At 41.9% G+C, this 21,664-nt stretch overlaps 1 protein-coding gene across 1 annotated transcript; it reads left to right on the forward strand.

Moving 5' to 3' along the window:
- The first annotated feature begins 5,285 nt into the window (after positions 1–5,285).
- LOC120548162 (high-affinity choline transporter 1-like) lies at positions 5,286–18,375 on the forward strand. Its single transcript, XM_039784225.1, has 9 exons — positions 5,286–5,469; positions 5,634–5,646; positions 6,532–6,635; positions 11,446–11,601; positions 11,792–11,940; positions 12,133–12,276; positions 12,404–12,557; positions 17,090–17,307; positions 17,808–18,375. The coding sequence occupies exons 1-9, from the start codon at positions 5,286–5,288 to the stop codon at positions 18,366–18,368; spliced, it is 1,683 nt and encodes a 560-aa protein (XP_039640159.1). The 3' UTR covers positions 18,369–18,375.
- The last annotated feature ends 3,289 nt before the right edge of the window (positions 18,376–21,664 follow it).

Consider the following 21,664-nt stretch of genomic DNA (forward strand, 5'->3'; position numbering starts at 1 on the left):
TCCAATTGGCAGGTAGAAATTACAATAAAAAGGACAAAAGATATACACTAGTAACATTTGCTATATAAAACATGACGAAAGAAAAGAAAAACAGGACAAGCCAGTAAATGTTAAAACAGAGACACAACATACATACGCTCTACTGAGCTAATACGGTACAGCATACAAGTAGAGGTTTAGAACCCACGCTTGGTTAGCTCTAAGACAATTTATTATATAAAACAGGGAAAAACGAAATGAAAGAAAAACAAACAAGACAATTTATTAGTAAATGTTAAGACGAAGACGCAAATCATTAGTACACTCTACTGGGCTAATACGGTACAGCATGCAGTCAGAGGTGATTGCACGTTTGGTTAGTTCTAACCCAAACCTTTACCTGGCTTTTAAAGGTGGCCAGAGTGGGACATTCCCTTATAGTTGGGGGTAGTGTGTTTCATAATGCACTACCTTTAATAGATAATGCATTATGGCTAAAAGAAGATTTTCTAAAAGGAACCTCACAGTCCCTGTTTACAACAGCTCTAGTAATCCGAGTCTGTCTGTATTTAATAAATTCTTGCAATGGGGTTGGCGCCAAGCCATGTAGTACTTTATAAATTAAGCATATTGAGGAAAATTTATAAAAATTATCAAAAGTCAGTAAGTTGTATTTCTCTAAGATTTTGCAATGATGATAAGAAAAATGTTTTTTATCTAGAGTTTTGAGTGCCTTTTTGTACAAAAGCTCAACTGGTTTTAGGATAGTAGAACCCGACATAGAGCAGCTGGTGATGCAGTAGTTCAGATGTGAAAATATCATTGAGTGCAAGAACATCAGAGCAGCTGCATCTGACAGAGATCCTCTAATTTGCTTAAAATTAAAAAGATTGAATTTAATTCTTTTGGAAATCATTTTGATATGACTTTTGAAAGAAAGTTTGGAGTCTATAATCACAAGTATTTAAACTCATTAACAATTTCCAACTCCTCTGTGCCCAAAAACACCCCAGATTGAGAAGGCGTAATAGTAATAATAATAAATTGAATTTATATAGTGCTTTTCATAGACTCAAAGTCGCTTAGTAGTAAGAGGTTGCTTCGACAAATATAAACAAACTGTTGTTTTTGCATTTAAAATAAAACATGATCTATTGAGCCATGTTTTTATGTGTAAGAGCTGTTGAAAGCACACATGCTGCCTCCTCAGGATTTTTTGCTTCTTAAAAATTACAGTGTCATTGGCGTAAAGCTGGACATCAATATGTAAACAGTATTCAGGTAAATCATTAATATATAATGAAATAAAATGGGCCCCAGTATGGACCCTTGAGGGACTCTGAGTGGACAACCCATGTAAACAGAATTAACCCCGTCTACCACGGCGCATTGCTCTCTGTGAGACAGGTACGAATGAAACCAATCAATAGCTTGAACCGAAAAGTCAAAACGGGACAATTTAGATAGCAGCACATTGTGATTGACGGTGTTGAAAGCTCTTTTTAAATCTAGGAACACTGCACCAACACATCCATTTTTGTCTAACTGATATTTGATCTTTTCCATGAATAGAGCCAATGCAGCCTCAGTTGAATGGCGTGGCCGAAACCCAAACTGCATGGGATGTAAAGATGTTTGGCTATTGCTAAGAAATTCAATGATTTGTTGAATAACCCATTTTTCAATTATTTTAGAAATTATAGGAAAAATACTAATTGGTCTATAGTTATTTATGTCAGATTTATCCCCAGCTTTAAATACTGAGGCCAATTTCCACGCCTTAGGGACAATTGAGTTTTTTATAGATAAATTAACCAGGTGCATGATTGGGGGCGCTAAAGCCTCCTTATTTGATTTTATAAAGCTAGTATCGAGCCCATAAATATCCTTGGCTTTGGAATTGTTCAAAGCCGTAATGATATCAATAACTTCTGGTTCTGTTATTTCTTGGATGTGAAATTTTGACTGAGCATTTTCAGATAGAATAGCAACCTGCTGATCAGAACCCTCAAAAATGTGGAATGTTTCACCAAATCTTCTATTGATTTGATGAAGAAATTAAGCTCTTGTGCCAGGACAACAGGGTCTCTGACCAGCTGATTGTTAATTTATGCCAAAATTAGCACACAGCCTAAATGGCCCATGGTTTAAATAAAATGTGTAAAAAGTTAGAAAATGTAGGCACTGAGGCTCTTCTTACTGGTAGATTATGTGTGTTGTTATACTTAAAACATTCAGACGAGTTTAACCAATTTCTTTGGTCTTGTGCATTTTGAAGATTGAGACATGAGACAGGGTAAAGAATGTTTTTGGATCAGGATGTGAAGAATCTCTCCACTTACACTTGCTTTAATAATGTCGGGGATCAGCACCAAAATCAACCTTTTTGAATCCGGACTGCTTTAATGCAGGGACACTTACAGCTGAGCGTGAAGTGTACTAAATATTCACGCCAGTTACTTTGACTCATCTTACTCCATTGCCAATCGTGATTTTCCTTAAACATCAAAGATTAAACAGGCATTTATTTGTAGGTTTAGTCTAGACACCCTTCAGACAAAGTTCATCTTGTTCAGATTGTCCCAGTTTCTTTTACTGAAGTTCAGATTGTGCATCTCAGGTTCAAACAACTTATCAAAGGTCACCTCAGTGATACAAAAAGACCTTGTTTAGACTGCCAGCCCAAATCTGTTTTCTGGAATATTCAGATTGATTTTAGAAAGTATGGACAGCAAAAATACACAGGAAATGTGATTTATGCAAATCGGATCCAAACCCCATTTGGAGGTGCGGATTCCAATCAGATTTCTACAAATGAGTCTCAGTCTGGACGCTCAAGCCGCCTAAATCAGATTTCAAAGTGTCTTTTGCGTCACTCGTGTAGTCGGCAGCACAGCTTAACTCTTCAGTTTTACCTTTCACAATAAAACCCAGACTTAAAATCACTTCACGCATTTCACTAAAGAGGTCACACAGTTACCACAGCAACCTACAGAGATAAGTCTGGACCAACCTGTTCTCACTCCCAACTCGTAAAATACTGACGCTTGGTCAGTGGTTCTAACCGCCAGATACCCACGCAAAGATCACCCTTTGGCATCTGTATAGAACACACCGGGCAGAGCAGCAGGAAGATGACGTGGTATTAAGAGCGGCAACGGTAGAGAGTAGTATGAAAGACAGAAAATCTGCGTAAGGAGGTTGGTTGCGGTGGTCCCACCAGTGTGAAAGGGAAGAAGCTGAAAAGTCAGTGTTGGTTCAGAGGATGTTTGACAAGTGTATATGAGGATGAAACAGTCCTCTATTTTTTATCGTTGAATATGTATGTACATTTGCCTTGTATTTATGGATTGATTGAATAAAACAAATTTTGAATTGAAGCTTTTTTTATTGAAAGAGGGAGCACTGATGTGCAGAGTGATACACAGAAGAACAGAAGCTGTGTTCTCACTGAGATCTGCAAGCTGTTGAGACAGAGCTCCACTCCCTCACTGCATGTGTGCCAAGTATTTTTTGTCACCTTAGTGCCGAAAACGCGTGCCTGCTAGAAATAGAACCGACGCCTATTTTTCACACGACACGCAAACGTGTTGGAAGAGTTTCCAGGCAAAATAGAATACGAAAAGATGTTTAAATGTTATTTTGACATGAATATATTTAATAAATTACATTTTGATGTTTGAAATTCTCTAGGTTTTGAAATAAATGCAGATATAAAATGTGTTTTTAAATTGTATTTCAATTGGATTCTGATAAAACAATAACATGGACTTTATTATCTCAGAAAAGGGAATTGAAATATAAAAATATATGTATGTATATATATTGAAATATGTGCAAACAAATGTACAAACTATTAATATTGACAAAATAAAGTTGAAGAACACGCTATTATTTAATTTTATCAATGGGAAACATCCATGTGTACAGACAAGGCTAGCAGCAGCAGCGCCGCGTCAGACACGTTTCTGGTGTGCGAATACATAGAAAACGCCACGCAGCCGCCACGCAACAGAAAGGCCACGCTCACGCTACGCAAGCAGTGTGCAGGAGCCCTTACTGTCTCGTTTGCTCACACAATGACTACTTGCACAATCTATAGTTTTCTGGGTGAGGACGGCCTGGTTTCAAATGACTTTTGGAACAACTCTTGGATACAGTGGAAAATGAATTAAAAAAGATGAAAAGTTGGTTTGATGCAAATAAACTAACATTGAACTTAAGTAAAACAAAATTTATCATTTTTGGTAATCGTGCAATAACTTTACACAAAAAACTTATGATAAATGACATTGAAATAGAAAAAGTAAAAGAACTTAAATTTCTGGGAGTAATAATCAATGAAAAATTACGTTGGAAGCCACATATACACTATATTAAGGCTAAAATATACAAATCAATTGCTATACTGTATAAAACCAATTACCTATTAAATCAACGCTCAATGTATACATTGTATTGTTCCTTCATACTTCCATATATTACTTATTGTTTGGAAGTGTGGGGAAACACTTACAAAACGAACATTGAACCTATTTTTATTCTTCAAAAGAGAGCCTTAAGACTTGTAAATAAAAAAATAAAAAAATATATATATATGTGTATATTATTAAATGTTGGAGTGTTGCAAAGGGGTATTGTAATATTGGTGAGTGTCTTGATAACATATTTTTCAAGTGAAAAGTGTTTCTTTGGTGCTAGTGGCCTTGGTTGATACATCAGTCACCAACCTGAAGAACAGCATTCTGATGTTCTGGTTTCTTAACACCGAAGTGGCCCACATTCCCCAAATTTTGTCTGTGTCCTCTTCTTCGAGATAAAATAGACAAAAACCATAAGTACTAGTAGTAAGTAAAAGTAAAAAATGCATACAAGTGTAACCTTCCAAAAATGTAGGCTCTCTTGAATATTTGTGTGAATCAAATTTGACTTATTCCATGAAAAACTAAAGCCAAAATGAAATTGTTTCTCAGAGTACAGGGGTTTAGAACCTGGCAAACACCAGAAAACATAAACTATCTCAAGTGTTGCACGTAAACAGCAACTAGCAGTTTGCTAACTTCACTTCTAGTAAAGCAGCAAGTTTTCAATTCAGTTTAAGATGTTCAAGATGCACACATGACATTCGTCTGTGCTTGCAAAGTCACTAAACCGGTACGCAGCTATTTCACCACAGGGCGTCAATGTAGTTTTAAAGCTTTCTGTTGTTCCCGTTTTTCCGCTGGAATGTCAGCCCTCTTTTCTATAACACTCAGTCAGTCAGTCAGTCGGACATCAGCTAGTGAAGAAGCCAGTCAGCCTCCATCATGGCTGTTAACATCCCAGGAGTGATAGTGATGGTGTTTTTCTACCTGCTGGTCCTTGGGACCGGCATCTGGGCTTCTTTCAAGTCCAAAAGGGAACAGAAGAAAAGTGCAGCCACTGGAACAGAGATGGCCCTGCTGGGAAACCGGAGCATTGGCTTGGTGGTGGGGATCTTCACAATGACAGGTGAGGAGAACAGAGCTGACACAACTAGGACGGAAACTGTGAATTACAAAGTTGTGATTATTAAGGACATATATTTATAAGAATATAAAAATATCTTTGAAGTCCTTTACAGGGTAGGCATTATATCTGCTGGCTGCAAACTGACACAACCAGTTTCCATTAAGCAATGTGGCTGATGTTTTGAATAAATAAATACATATTTAAACAAATTCTGCACAAAGCTGTAACATTATAATGAAAACACTCCATAGAGTTCCTGCACAAACAGCCCACAACAGCCTGATGAAATATAGGCTGCGAAGAATGAGCAGGAATAAAGAATGTATAAAAACAAGGTCACTGTTGAGGTTGTTTAGTCTTTTAAAACATAGTTAAGAAATCCAAGAAAAGGCAGAAACTTTTCACAAGGGTAATTAATTGTTTCACAATTAAGATAAAATGGTGATCATTATTTTTTATTCATGTGACAAGATGTAAATTAAGCAATATTACAGTCGATTTAACGTCATGTTATTGGCACGACAATGATGCGCCTAGGACCGAGGTGCTTGCACCAAGGTCCGTAAGCATCACTGAACAGCCAATAATATGACGTTAAATCAAACCCTCGAGTGTAATATACAACAACAGTTACCAACAAAATAAAAGTTATAATCAAACTGTATCCATGACTTTTCTGAAAAGTTGTAATACAAAAAATATTGTCTTAATGTCAATAATCAACTGGGGAAGTTTCATGGTGATATCTATTAGTTAAAATCTTAACCCTAGTCAAAGGTCTTCCCCTCTCCTCTCTTTCTCTGTATTAAATCAGACAGATCTTTTTAAATGTGTGAAACCTGTAATAATAAATTGTTTTAGTCCAAATATTTTGGAATCATCAATTTCGACAACAGCATTTTTAAAACTGATAGAATGGTATCATAGAATCATGAGATGATCCCACTCAAAGTGTATCAATGATGATGTACTATCACCCAACCTGTTGTCCTCTGTCCAAATAGCTGCTGTTTGTCTTCTAAATGACTTGCTGTGTGTTAATCTATCTTGTAGCTACATTAGAGGAGGCTTCATTGTTGGCATTGCGGAGATGGTGTACACGCCCTCTATGGGACTAACCTGGACAACGGTGTTGTTAATAGCATACAGCTCATCCTTTATTATTGGTAAGTGTTTGAAATTACATCTGACAAAATACTGTATGTATAGACTTAAACAATAAATCTGAAAGTCATGAGGTTGAACTGCGCCACCAGATTAAATAATTAATTATTAAGCAGTTATGACGGAGACCAAGCTTCCCCTGCAGGAGTTGCCCCAGAAGACCAGCAGAATCTGCAAAAGTCAAACCTAAAGTGCAATATTGCAAGCCTGAGCTCCAAGGTCTGTAACAAATTGAAAATGCAAATTGTAAATGCAAGCTTCCCATTTACATTCATTTTATACATCCATTCTAAAAGCATTAATGCGAAAAAAAAAAAAAAGAGCGGGGGAAAAGGGGGAAAAACCCCCCAAAAAAAAAAGCACAACCAAAAAAAAAAAAAAAACTTTTTTATTTGAAGCCCATGGGCCCACCACCTGTGGGAGGAACCGCTGGGGTCGGGTGCGCTGCCACATGGGTGGCAGTGAAGGTCAGGGGCCTCGACGGACCAGACCCGGGCAGCAGATGCTGGCTACTAACAAGCCCCCAGCTGAGCGCCGCTACGTTGGAGTTTACCCCGGTGGACGAGAGGGTCGCCTCCCTACGCCTGCGGGTTGTGGGGGGGAAAACTCTGACTGTTGTTTGTGCATATGCACCAAACAGGAGTTCGGAGTATTCGGCCTTCTTGGAGACCTTGAGTGGAGTCCTGCATGGGGCGCCAGTGGGGGACTCCATTGTTCTGCTGGGGGACTTCAACGCACCGTGGGCAATGATGGAGACACCTGGAGAGGCGTGTGATTGGGAGGAACGGCCTCCCTGATCTAAACCAGAGTGGTTGTTTGTTGTTGGACTTCTGTGCTAGTCATGGATTGTCTATAACGAACACCATGTTCGAACATAGGGATGCTCATAAGTGTACCTGGTACCAGAGCACCCTAGGCCGAAGGTCAATGATCGATTTTATAATCGTTTCATCTGATCTGAGGCCGTATGTTTTGACACTCGGGTGAAGAGAGGGGCAGAGCTGTCAACCGATCACCATCTGGTGGTGAGTTGGGTCAGGGGTGGGGGAAGACTCTGGACAGACCTGGTAAGCCCAAACGTGTAGTGCGTGGTGGGAAACGTCTGGAGGAGGCCCCTGTCCAACGGACTTTCAACTCGCACCTCCGGGCGGAGCTCCGTGCATCCCTGTGGAGGCTGGGGGCATTGAACCCGAGTGGACAATGTTCAAAGTTTCCATTGCTGAAGCTGTGGCGAGCTGTGGTCTTAGGGTCTTAGGTGCCTCAAGGGGTGGTAACCCACGAACACCGTGGTGGACACTGGTGGTCAGGGAAGCCGTCCGACTGAAGAAGGAGTCTTTCCGGAGATATGTTATCCCAGAGGACTCCGAGAGGCAGTTGCAGGGTACCGAAGGGGCCGAAGGGCTGCAGCCTCTGCCGTGAAAGAGGCAAAGCAGCGGCGTTTGGGAGAAGTTTGGAGAAGACATGGAGAAGGACTTTCGGTTCGGCACCAAAGTGCTTCTGGAAAACTGTTCGCCACCTCCAGGGAAAGGCGGAACCATCCAAGCTGTGTACAGTAAGGATGGGACACTGTTGACCTCAACTGAGGAGGTAATAGGGCGGCGGTGGAAGGAGCATTTTGAGGAATTCCTGAATCCGACTAATACACCCTCTGTGTTAGAGGCAGAGCTGGAGGATGCGGGGGATTGTCGTCGATTTCCCGGGCGGAAGTCACTGATGTAGTCAAACAACTCCACAGTGGCAAAGCCCCGGGGGGATTGATGAGATCCGTCCAGAAATGCTCAAGGCTCTGGGTGTGGAGGGGCTGTCCTGGTTGACACGTCTCTTCAACATTGGGGGAAGTCTGGAACAGTGCCAAAGGAGTGGCAGACTGGGGTGGTGGTTCCCTTTTAAAAAAGGGGACCAGAGGGGTGTGCCAATTACAGGGGTATCACACTTCTCAGCCTCCCTGGTAAAGTCTACTCCAAGGTGCTGGAAAGGAGGGTTCGGCCGATAGTCGAACCTCAGGTTGAGGAGGAACAATGCGGATTCCGTCCTGGTCGGTGGAACAACGGACCAGCTCTTCACTCTCAGGATCCTGGAGGGGGCCTGGGAGTATGCCCAACCGGTCTACATGTGTTTTGTGGATTTGGAAGAAGTAGGCGCATGACCGGGTCACCCGGGAGATACTGTGGGAGGTGCTGCGGAGTATGGGGTGAGGGGGTCTCTACTCTCCAATCTCTACGACCAAAGTGAGAGCTGTGTCCGGGTTCTCGGCAGTAAGTCGGACTCGTTCAGGTGAGGGTTGGCCTCCGCCCAGGGCTGCGCTTTGTCACCAATCCTGTTTGTAATATTTATGGACAGGATATCGGTCGTAGTCGGGGTGGGGAGGGGTTGCAGTTCGGTGGGCTGGGGATCTCATCGCTGCTTTTGCAGATGATGTGGTCCTGATGGCATCCGGCCTGCGACCTTCAGCACTCACTGGATCGGTTCGCAGCCGAGAGTGTAAGCGGTTGGGATGAGGATCAGCACCTCTAAATCGGAGGCCATGGTTCTCAGCAGGAAACCGATGGAATGCCTTCTCCGGGTAGGGAATGAGTCCTTACCCCAAGTGAAGGAGTTCAAGTACCTTGGGGTTTTGTTCGCAGTGAGGGGACAATGGAGCGGGAGATTGGTCGGAGAATCGGGCAGCGGGCGCGGTATTACATTCCATCTATCGCACCGTTGTGACGAAAAGAGAGCTGAGCCAGAAGGCAAAGCTCTCGATCTACCGGTCAGTTTTCGTTCCTACCCTCACCTATGGTCATGAAGGCTGGGTCATGACCGAAAGAACGAGATCCAGGGTACAAGCGGCCGAAATGGGTTTCCTCAGGAGGGTGGCTGGCGTCTCCCTTAGAGATAGGGTGAGAAGCTCAGTCATCCGTGAGGAGCTCGGAGTAGAGCCGCTGCTCCTTTGCGTCGAAAGGAGCCAGTTGAGGTGGTTTGGGCATCTGGTAAGGATGCCCTCTGGGCGCCTCCCTAGGGAGGTGTTCCAGGCACGTCCAGCTGGGAGGAGGCTTCGGGGAAGACCCAGGACTAGGTGGAGGGATTATATCTCCAACCTGGCCTGGGAACGCCTCGGGATCCCCCAGTCGGAGCTGGTTAATGTTGCTTGGGAAAGGGAAGTTTGGGGTCCCCTGCTGGAGCTGCTCCCCCCGCGACCCGACACCGGATAAGCGGACGAAGATGGATGGATGGATGGATGGATGGATGGATGGATGGATGGATGGATATTTGAAGCGCCCCCTATTGGCCAATCTTAGCTGAGAGAAAAAATAATCAATCCCAAGCCAGTGTGGAGATTTAATCTCTCCACCTAGACTTGGGTCTTCCAAGAGGTCTCCTCCCAGCTGGACAGGCCTGGAACATCTCCTTAGGGAGGCACCCAGGGGACATCCTTACGTGGATGCCTGAACTTCCTTTCGACGCAAAAGAGCAGTGGCTGTACTCCGAGTTCCTCATGGATGACTGAGCTTCTTACCCTCTCTCTAAGGGAGACACCACTCTCCTGAGAAAACCCATTTTGGCTGCTTGTATCCGTAATGTAGTTCTTTGGGTCATGACCAAGCCTTCATGGTCATAGGTGAGGGTAGGAACAAAAACTTGACAGGTAGATCGAGAGCTTTGCCTTCCCTCCTCAGCTTTTTTTTCATTACAACAGTGAGGTAAAGCAAACATTACTGCCCCAGCTGCTCCGATTCTCTGGACAATCTCCCGCTCCATTATTTCTAACTCTCGAACAAGACCCCAAGGTATTTGAACTTTTTCACTTGAGGTAAGAACTCATTCCTAGCCTTGAGTAGGCTCTCCATCGGTTATTGCTGAGAACCATAGCCTCAGATATAGAGGTGCTACTCGTTATCCCAGTTGCTTCACACTCGGCTTTTAACAGATCCAGTGAGTGCAGAAGGTCACGGACCGATGATGCCATCAGGACCACATTATCTGCAAAAAGCAGCAATGAGATCCCCAGCCCACTGAACTGCAACCCCTTACTTCTATGAATACCCCTCAATATCCCGTCCATGATTATCACAAACAGGAAAGGTGACAAAGTGTAGCTCTAGCGGAGGACAACCCCCACCTGGAACGACTCCGACTTACTGCCGGGAACCCAGATACAGCTCTCGCTTTGGACGTACAGAGATTGGATAGGCCTGAGAAGGGACCACCTCACCCCATACTCCTACAGCCCCTTTCACAGTATCTCCCGGTGGACCCAGTCATACAATATATCAATCCCAGGGGATATGCCACTGTGGAGTTTTTTGACTACCTTAGTGACTTCCACCTCATATACACTTGTCAGCCTTCAGCTCAAAATCCTTCTCACCTACAAATCCCTCCATACCCTTGGCCCACACAACCTTTCTGACGTCCTCCATTCATACACCCCTCCCTGAAACCTCCTGGCCTCAGACACTGGGCTGCTCTCCATTCCCCACAGCAGACTCTGTGCCTTCGGAGAAAGAGCCTTCATTGTTGCAGCCCTGACCCATTATAAAACCTTCCCTGCAAGTATCCACAATGCTTCATCCCTGGATATATTTAAAAAAAACTCTTCAAATATCACCTGTTCACCACAGCCTACAACCTCCCTTAGCTCTGTTCCCCAAGTTGTTATTCTTCTCTGTCTCCTGTCTCAGTGTGTTGTATGTACAGTTAATTCTCTAAACTGTCCTTGGGTTATTACTTATTTAGGACCAAGCGTTGTATAACTTTCTGTTTCTTTTATGTTGCAATGCAGAAAATAAATCAATGCAGCTTGTGATGTCTTCTGTCCTATTCTAAATTAAGTTGGCTTGGTGTTTGCAAAGCCAATGAGAGAAAGAAAGTATGTGACGATGCTGGACCCTTTCCATGCCAAGTATGGAAAAGTACTGACAGCTGGACTTTGCCTGGTTTCAATTTTTCTTGATCTGCTCTGGGTGCCCACAACACTCATTGGTTTAGGTATGTTATACAAAGATAAGCTCTTAACTTATACTTTGTTTACAATTCCTTTATCTGTTAACAAATTCCTTTATATGTTAAGTGAAATAAATGTATACATGGATATAAATTCTGACCTACACTGTGTAGATATGACTTACTTCAACGAATATGGCATTATAAAATGTCACTGATAAAATGTGTTTGACAGGAGGAACCATGAGTGTGGTTTTGGATTTGTCCTTCCCTTTGTGCATTTGGATCTCTGCTGCCGTTGCCATTACCTACACACTGCTGGGAGGTCTCTACTCTGTGGCCTACACAGATATTATACAGCTTGTGCTCATATTCTTCAGCTTGGTGAGTTTGATATACTTTTAGATTTTAGTTTTAGGTGTTAAGGTAATACTCGAGGAATAAAAAAACAAAACCCAAAGGACGTCTGTAAAAGTTTTTTTGTGTTATATTAATATTATTAATTACCATTACAAATTACTAATTAATTACCAATTACCATCATTGTAATATTACCATTTTTCTATGTCTCTGCAGTGGATCTGTGTTCCCTTTGCTTTGATGAACCCTTACTCCTTGGACATTAGCCAGACACTGATGAACAACACCTTACATGCTCCCTGGATTGGTACACCAGGACTGAAAAAGACCTGGATAATGATTGATGACTTGTTATTCTTAGTAAGAAAGCAACAATACGGCTGAAATCAAATGCAATTAATTCTCTTGATAGATGCTGTATCTTCAGTGTGAAGGAAAACATTTTCTGCATTTACACTCATGAGTAATTAACCGACTAATTGTTTAGGCACTAGGGAATGTGGGATATCAGGTCTTCCACCAGAGGACTTTGTCAGCGTCTTCAACATCCACAGCCAAGATCACTTGCTTTGTCGCTGCTGTCATCTTGCCTGTATTTGGGATACCTTCTATACTGCTTGGGGCAGCCGCTGCATCCACAGGTTTGAATGAATAAATAAATTGTTTATTTTGGTGTCTGGCCGCTTATGTGGCCCGTCCATTATAGGATTATTCAGACACATTTTAAATAAACACTTTCATAGTGCTGAAACTAAACACAATATGTACATAAAGGGTACAAGTATAACATTTACAATTCAACACAAAAACCAGACAAATACAGGTTACCTAAAAGTAGGGTACTAACATGAAGTTAAGGTTTTAATATAAAACCCTTTCAGACCAGAATAAATTATGATATAATAAGAAAATAAACAGATTAGGCAGAAACTGTAGGTATTCCAAATAAGTAGTAAGGAAGGACAGACTGGAGCGCGAGCAAGAGAGACAGACATACAGACAGACAGACAGACAGACAGACAGACAGACAGAAAGAGACTGTGTGCTTACATAAGTACACTTAGACATTCATACACTAGGCAAAATGGTGCTCTGCAAGATCTGCTCTATGAGCCCGCTTCTGTGCATATGTTCTATGTTTTGTTCTGTTCCAGGCTTTATGTACTGTATATAATAAGATATGGCAAATATGTAGTTATTGAAAAGCTATTTGATTACAGTATATCACTATCCTGTATCCTGTTTTCTAAGAGTATTTTTCTTAGATCATTGAATGGCCAGTAGCGTCAAACACTTAATTTTCTACATTCTGGTGAATTTGTCTGCAACAATTTGTGCCTTTTCTGCATCAATGTATGGTACAAATGTCTTTATTTATGTACAGGAAATTATTACTATTATTTAATTTCATATTATTATTCAGTGTGCCGATGTGCTGCAATAGCAGCAATCGGTATAATGACTATTATCCCCCATACTTATTCTTCATCTTCCGCCACATTTTTGTCCCACTACTAGTCACGGAGCGTTGCCAACACATGCACATATAATACATCAAAATGTGTGTAATGATTGGGAATGGTGTGCTATGACTTTTCTAAGAGATTTGCAGCGCGGTTTTCACAAAATCTGCACAAAATTTCCCATAGACTTTAATATTCGGGAAATCGCTTAACATAGCTCAAAGCAACCCCTCTTTTGGGCCATACTGTATTGCCATACTTTAATGTAGAAAAATAATTAAAAGTTTAAACCGAAGACAAGACTTTGGCCTTTATTGGGCTGATTGGGCACTCTGATATCAAATACGGTTTGTCCAGTTTTCAGTTTCAGATTTTCCAATGTGTGAATGTTGAGAGCCAGAGCCATGGATGCATTAAGAGAACTGGATACAGTGTTCGGCGGGAAGCCCCTTACATTCCAATGAGAGTGCTCAAAAGCGCATAAAGCAAACATGGAGCTCGGCTCTTCCGCATTGACTGGCCCATGACATCACGATGGACATGCACACCAGCAACAGTTTGTTTGTGTTGTCGTAGCAACCGGTAGCAACATGCTCGTTCATGAGCTTCTCTCTTGTGTCTCTTACAAGTGGCGAACTCATGAACTCACCGTTTTCATTTTCTAAAATATTCATTAACGGTAAACATTGTGTTTTCATTATTCCTGATCATTTACATGCTTATCTAAATAAACGGTGGATGTATTTAGACAACCAAGGAGATTTAATCATTATGTCGAGCAACTAGCTAGCGCTAGCTACTAAGGTTAGCCTGCAGTTTTGTGAACAGAGCTCATCCATGGCTTCATCCCTCATCCACGTTACAAGATTTACAGCATACAGCCCTCGGATGGATCATAAGAGAGAACCAAGGCGATGTAGTCACTATGTCTGTAGTAACGTTATGTAGGCATATCTATGTATAGTATTACCGTTCTCTTAATACATCCATGCTAGCTACCGCTTATAGCTACCCGCCAGTTTGGGAAAAGCTTCATACATGACGTTACATCCTTACAGGCTTAACAGCATACATACATTCCTCGGGTGTATCATAAGATAATATAATACATGGTGAATTACAACCATTTGCTAGCTATATCCATTATTACAGCTACAGGACCTCGGGAGAACAGTCATGTGAGCGGACGGGCGCAGTCCCGCTGCTCTGCTCGCGTCCATTATGCGCGTTCATCATACCTAGTTTAATAACTTTTTTTTCCGGCTACTAGTGAATGTTACATTTTTTTAAATGTGACGTTTTAAACAAGGACCCTTTAAGTGTTCATGCTGGTAGGTTGGTGTACCCCAAAAAAAATTATCCGCTGAAATATGGAAGTTTCTTTCGCCATGCAAAGTCTATGTGAAAAGTCTTTCTGGGCCATGGGGTGCAGTACCACCGTTATCCGGCAAGCCCATGGTGGCTTTTGGACATGGCACTCTTCCTGGGGGCTTGGCCAGAGCAGAGGACAGCGGGTGAAGCTGCAGTACGATTCTCTGAAATTTTTCCAAACAAATTGCTCTCTCCCCTATAGTTTTCACTCTTCATACATCATGATTGGTAATAATTTAGCATACGTGCCGGTCGCAGACATGTAACTATGGAATCCACCGGACCTAAACTTTTGGCTCTGTTCATACCGACTGCCGATAGAAACAATGAAAAAAATATCTGGAAGGACGTAGACGGTTCCCTGTTTATTACCTACTCTGTGTCGCATATATTTGACACCACAAACATCAATGCGTTCACCAGACTTATCTCTCTTATGATGATAATATTTTTGCTGTTCGGACCCATGGTTTTTGAATTACAGAACAAACTTGAGAGGTATATTTATCATAAAATGGACATGTTTGACCCATTAAAGATACTGTCCCACCCTCCCTCCTCTACTCCCTCACTGCGGAAATCACCATAGCAACAAGTTCTGACACACACAGACTCTTTACTGTAGGCCCTGTCAAACAGCAGATTTACTGTTAGCCATTGTTATTCGGATGTGCACCAAGTAGTACTAACACTGTCAAAATTTCTCCGGTATTGTTCAAAACTTTTTGCATAGTGTAGAATATCAGCAGTTACAATTATATTTGTACACGTTGCAAAAGAAGCTGTGTGGAGTCATTGAGGCAGTGGTTCAAATAAATGTCACTGACGCATAGAAGATTAACCTTAAGCTGTTAACTATAGTTTAAGCCTTTTGTGGCATAAGAATGCATTGTGTACTAGACAGATAGGCAGAAACACAGGAAAGGTAGTTATAGTTACAGAACAGACGGGGAAGTTGCACCACAAGGTCCAGACCTTGTTTTTGTGCGTGTCTGTTTTTAAAGATAACAGTTTATGTCTAGAAACTAGGAGACACCCCTGTGAGGAGAGAATAAAGAAACAGGGAAAACTTCACTTCTACTAAACTACACACTACACATGATTTGGGATGTTCTTTTAGGAATCATGTACTGTACATCTAAACAAAAAATCTATTAGAGAATGAGACCTTGTTATAGCCTCACGCTCCAAAGTTTAAATCTACATAAAAGACAACAAAATCACAATAAGTCACATCTTTATTTTTTACTTTAACCCCCCCCCCCCAATGTAACAGCACAGTTACTGTTTGCATCTTCATTTCTTGGAGAAAAAGAAAGAAAAGGGGGTGAAGGTTAAGATGGTATGGTCAACCTTAGGGGTGTCTGAAATCATTGGGAAACATTTACAGGTAAGAAGTTTACATACATCTTTTGAATAGGGCTGGGTACCGAACGTCGATACTTTTATGGTATCGAAAAATACTCCAATATATATATATTAATACTCCAATCCTATGAGTATAGAAACAATTCTTTATCTTTCGGTGCCAAATTTCGGTTCCAAAATCATCTGAGCGCGTAAGCGCAAGCTTATCTGTCCTATATGCATATTGACACAGACCGGAGCTCCGACCGACACACACACGCGCGCGCGCGCAGAAGTGCAGACGGAGTAAACTGCAGTTTTGTTGAAGACACAGAGAGTCACGGTTGGTCTCAAGTGTGGTTACAGTTTTTTAAAACTTCACGCAGACAGCGTTTGCTGCGATATGATATTAATGGCGAGCCGAAAGCGGTCGCGGTGCTGTTGACGTTACACTTCCCCTTAGACAAGCAGCCACATCGGTGGTTTCTCTGCCCTGATGACTGACTGACAGGCTGAGCTTGTAAGGCAAGGCACTTTTATTAATGTTACTCTGAGTGAGCAGTTTTACCAGAATTTTTTAATTTTGATAACTGTTTTGATTCACAATTAAGGTGGAAAATAAAAGCTTTGTGTTTAATGTATTTTTGTTGATGTTGAAATTAATTTTAAAACATATGGTATCGAAAAAAGTATCGTTAGGTTAGGTATCGAAATTGGCACCGGATTGAAAGATTCTGAACGATACCCAGCCCTACTTTTGAACCCCTTGAACGGTTAGTTTTACTGCTTTTGAGGGGGACAAATCCAGCTCTTCTAAATATTGGATGAGGGGGGGGGGGAGCACATCCCCTGCATCCAACCCGAAATCTACACCGATGGTTGGGAGTGCCATCAAGTTGCATTACTTAGTTGATAGTACTCTTTTCCCAGCATACCTCATCAGATAATGTGACTATTTTTCAGTGTTTCCTTCTTGTGTGTCCATGCCTCAGACTGGAACCTGACTTCCTATGGTTCTCCATCTCCATATGAACGAGGGGAATCAGCTCTAGTTCTGCCGCTGACCCTGCAGCACCTCACCCCGTCCTTCATCTCCATCATCGGTACTGGATGTGTGGCTGCCGCTGTGATGTCATCGGCTGACTCTGTTTTGCTTTCTGCAGCTTCTGTCTTCACCTCCAACATATACAAGAACATCCTGAGGCCTCAGGTGAAAAATTAATTTCTTCTTTTAGTTTGGTACACCACAACAAAGAAAGCTACCTAAAGCACTGTTTGTTATTGTGAAGGTTTGACGTTAATTTTGAAAAGTAAATGGATTGCACCTTTCACCCCATTCACACAAATACATTCAAACACTATAAGCCGAGGCTACCGTACAAGATCGCACCTGCTCATAAGATAAACATTCACGCACATTTGAGGTTCACTATCAATATCAGTATCTTGCCCAAGGACACTTCGACAAGTAGACTGCAGGGGCCAGGGATCGAAACACCAATCTTCCAATTGGTGGACGGCTCCACCTCCTGAGCCACAAAATAAAGGGAATAGAGTAAAGGACAGTATCAATTGAATAAAGTGGCATTATAGAGAAACAAACTAGGAAGAGGAATGAGAAGATAAGGAAGCAGTTAAGTTATTTAAAGCAGGAAAGTCTAAATGATCTGCTGTTTACAGTTTTTCTTCCTCTCTACTTTTTTTCCACAGGCATCAGACAGAGAGACTCTGTGGGTGATCCGTGCTTCTGTCTTGGTAGTGGGCTTAGTTGGTACATCACTGACCAACCTGGAAAACAGCATCTTATTGTTCTGGTTCATTGGTGCTGAAGTGGGCTACGTCATAATCTTCCCTCAACTCGTCTGCGTCCTCTTCTTCAACATCTCCAACGGTTACGGGGCTGTGATGGGTTTCCTGGTGGGAGCTGTGTTAAGACTTCTCAGTGGAGACCCATCACTAGGGTTAGCACCAGTCATTCACTTCCCAGGATGCACTCTTGAGGACAGTGTTTATGTCCAGTACTCTCCGGTTAAGACCATCTCCATGCTGTCTGCCGTTGCTGCCATCTTGTTTTTCTCCTACCTGGCTTCTGTGCTCTTCAACAAAGACCTGCTTCCTGAGAAGTGGGATGTGTTCAAAGTGAAAGCCCAGCACTCACCACAACCACTGACTCCAACAGATGGCGACACAGAACACAATGAGAATGAGAATTTAAATAGAAACAACTGCCAGACTGAGACACTGGAGCCAATGATTAGCACAAGCTGTTAGCGTTCTTGTGTGTAGTAGTATCAGGTTTTTTTAAGCATAATATAGACTGGAAAAAAAAAAAAATTTAAAAAAAAAAAAGGGAAAAAAAAAGTTTTTTTTTTTTTCCCCTTCCTCCTACTATACAAAAAAAAAAAAAAATATAGAAGCATTTTGGATACAGGGTGGCCATCTTGTAATTTTGGAGCATGCGCAGTATGGAATCCAAGTCCTGCCTATACACCCTTCAAACCAATCGTGAGTCAATCCCAACTGTCGCAGCAAACAAAGATGGCGGCAAGCTATACAGGTGCTACAGGTGCTCTTGTAGCTATCTTAACATACTCCTTTGTTTGCAACTTTTTAAACCACCAATTTTTAAATTTTCAAGTTTGCAAATGGGAATATGATCAAAAACCGCTTGGCAGTTGCAAGCTTGTTGATTTAGGACGAAGCGTGATGCTCGCGCATTCTTGGAGGTACTCCACAACAAACAAATACACGCATGGCATTGTTCACAGAGAACGCAGGAGAAATAAGTTGATCATATCTCTATGCCTTCTGTTATCGGGAGACATTCATCAGTGCCCTGGGCCTGAAAATCAATCTCTTCGGGGAATTGGAGATTTTACGACGGCGGGCATGGAAAGTGGCGGACACCGGAATGAGGGTGTGTTGGACGGCAGGTGTGTGGTGATGGAGTCGGAAGAAAAGTTTGAACAACTAACCGGCGGGTACGTGGAGATCGGGGAGCACCTTTCTGTGGGAGCGGCGGTGGATGGCTCGGTGGAGACCTGGCGGAGGGAAGTTTCTTTGCCGTCGGACGGGCCGTGCCGACGGAGTGGTCAGCGGTCGGAGGCTTGCGGCGGGGGACGCACGGAGGGGTCTGTACAGACTCATGCTGGCTCTCTCGTGGTGGAAAAGATACAAACAGAGTCTCCGTTCTTGGACTTCAGTCTCACCAAAGGTCTACACATTGTGCACCTCAATGTTCGCAGTCTTTTTTCTAAATTAGATGAGATAAGATTAATGATGTGTAATTGTAAAGCTGAGATTGTGTGTTTTTCAGAGACCTGGCTGGACGCTTCGATCAGTGATATAGAAATTGAAATTGAAAATTATGTTGTTTTAAGAAAAGATAGAAATCGTAATGGGGGCGGAGTATGTGTTTATATTAGGGCTGATATTTGTTTTAACCGTAGAATAGATTTAAATCATGATCTTATTGAAGCTGTGTGGTTTGATGTACAGTTAACTAAAAGTAAGCCTATTTTAATTGGGGCTCTGTATAGACCTCCTGATCAGAATAATTTTTATCAGTTATTGGAAGAACTTTTTGTTCCATGTAGTGATTTTAAGGGTGAGGTTATAATGATAGGTGACTTTAATACTGACGTTTCTAACAAAAATCATGGGATGTATAAAGCCTTTAATAGGTTTTGCCAGGTTCTGGATCTACAGCAAATAATTAAAGAGCCCACACGAGTAGCTAAAATGAGTCAAACGGTCATTGATCTCATTTTGGTATCAGAGCAATCTATGATTTCTCAGAGTGGGGTTGTAAATTGTACTATGAGTGACCACTCATTAATTTATTGTACAAGGAAAAAATTTAAAGTTGCATTGAAGAAACAAAACACAATTAAGATCAGGTCATTAAAAAAATATAGTCGTGAGGTTTTTATTGAGTGTTTAAAATCACTGAATTGGCCTCTAGTATTATGTTTGGATGTTGATGAGGCATGGGAGCAGTTTAAAAATTTGTTCTTAGAGGCATTAGATAAAGTTGCTCCTATAAAAACGATTCGAGTAAAACTGAGGTCAGAGCCATGGATGAATGATGATATTTTAGAAGCAATTACTAATAGAAATAAAGCCTTTTCTGTTTTTAGGAAGAGTAAAGAGCAAATTGACTTGGATAATTATAAGAAGTTAAGGAATATAGTGCAAAAGATGATCAAAATGTGTAAAAGAGAACTCGACAACTCGACAAAATGCTTAATGTGACTCGCAATGCGACACACAACGATGGCATCAAATCCAGAGTCACGGAAGTATTAAGCAGATGCTGCTACTAGCCGAGCACTATGAAGAACTACAGCCTGTTCTGCACCGTAACTTGACAGTGCAAGTGGAAGGTGAAATGATAGAACTCCATTTATCAAGCTTCCGCTTTGGAAAGCCGCATCACCAGCTACACTGACGCCTTCTTTGTTACCACAGCAACCTATACAGATTGGTAATGTCTGGACATCAGTGTTTAAGAGTCTGTCTTAAAGATCTGATTTGAGAAATAAATCCAATTTGCCTGCCAAAACTCCTGTGGATTCATGATGACTATGGTTAACTGCTCCTCAGATCTCTGCAGGGTAAATCCAGACAGCTAGCTAGACTATCTGTCCAATCTGAGTTTTCTGTTGCACGACTAAAACAAATTTTGAATGTACACATGTTCCACCAAAACAAGATCCTTCCCGCAGCTATTTTGCAGCAGAACTGTGGCTCCACTCGGCGCTTAGTACCGCCAAAGACGATTGTGATTGGTTGCCACTCACAATATCCAAAATATGCAGCCCTACTGTATCTCTGGTGACATCCCTACAGTCAAGATCATGTTTTTAATATACAAGCATAAGCCGACCCATCCTCCTGTACTGTTTCCCGCTTCTACAAAATGCTCACCATTTCTAACAAAAACAAACTCACCAAGATCACACACGTCACCTCCAAAATGATCAGCTCCCCTACACCCAACATATGATACCTGAATGATAGAGCCATCATACGCCTTGCCCTCACCATTGTCAATGACACCAATAACCTTCTATATCCACACTTTACACTGCTGCTATCTAATACTACTAATCATCCATTGATGCCAGTTCAGTGACTATTAAACTTTAACTATTTGTATGATTGCTACTTTATAATCTTGCAATTAATGTTATTTAATTGGATAAAATAATATTGATGAACACCTACAGATATTGTGATTTCAATCAGGAGACTTCATTTCTGATAGGTGATGATTTATTGTACATGTGCATGAAATGTACAGTACAGTCTTTGGAGATTAGACTCCACCATCATTTAAAAATTCTGAGAAACTTTTAAAAAGGGGTAGGGCCGAAGTATGAACCCCCCGATGGAGTCTAGACACTGATGGTGGCGTGAGGAGCCCGAAAGGCCTGCCGGAGGAGGAGCCAGGAACCGTGAGGGGCGAAGACCGGAGGAGCAGGGGAGGAGGAGGGTGGTGCTCGTATCCTGAAATGACAACTGAGCAGCAGAAAGAGAGACCGGTTTAAAACAGGGAAGTCATG

This window comes from Perca fluviatilis, chromosome 19 (assembly GCF_010015445.1).
Source record: "Perca fluviatilis chromosome 19, GENO_Pfluv_1.0, whole genome shotgun sequence".
Classification (NCBI taxonomy): domain Eukaryota; kingdom Metazoa; phylum Chordata; class Actinopteri; order Perciformes; family Percidae; genus Perca; species Perca fluviatilis.

Excerpts from the sequence above, each read along its gene's own strand:
- LOC120548162 (XM_039784225.1), top strand. The coding sequence starts at position 5,286 with ATGGCTGTTAACATCCCAGGAGTGATAGTGATGGTGTTTTTCTACCTG. Across the intron at positions 11,602-11,791 it reads CACAACACTCATTGGTTTAG|GAGGAACCATGAGTGTGGTT; the intron begins GTATGTTATACA and ends TGTGTTTGACAG. Across the intron at positions 12,277-12,403 it reads TTGATGACTTGTTATTCTTA|GCACTAGGGAATGTGGGATA; the intron begins GTAAGAAAGCAA and ends CTAATTGTTTAG.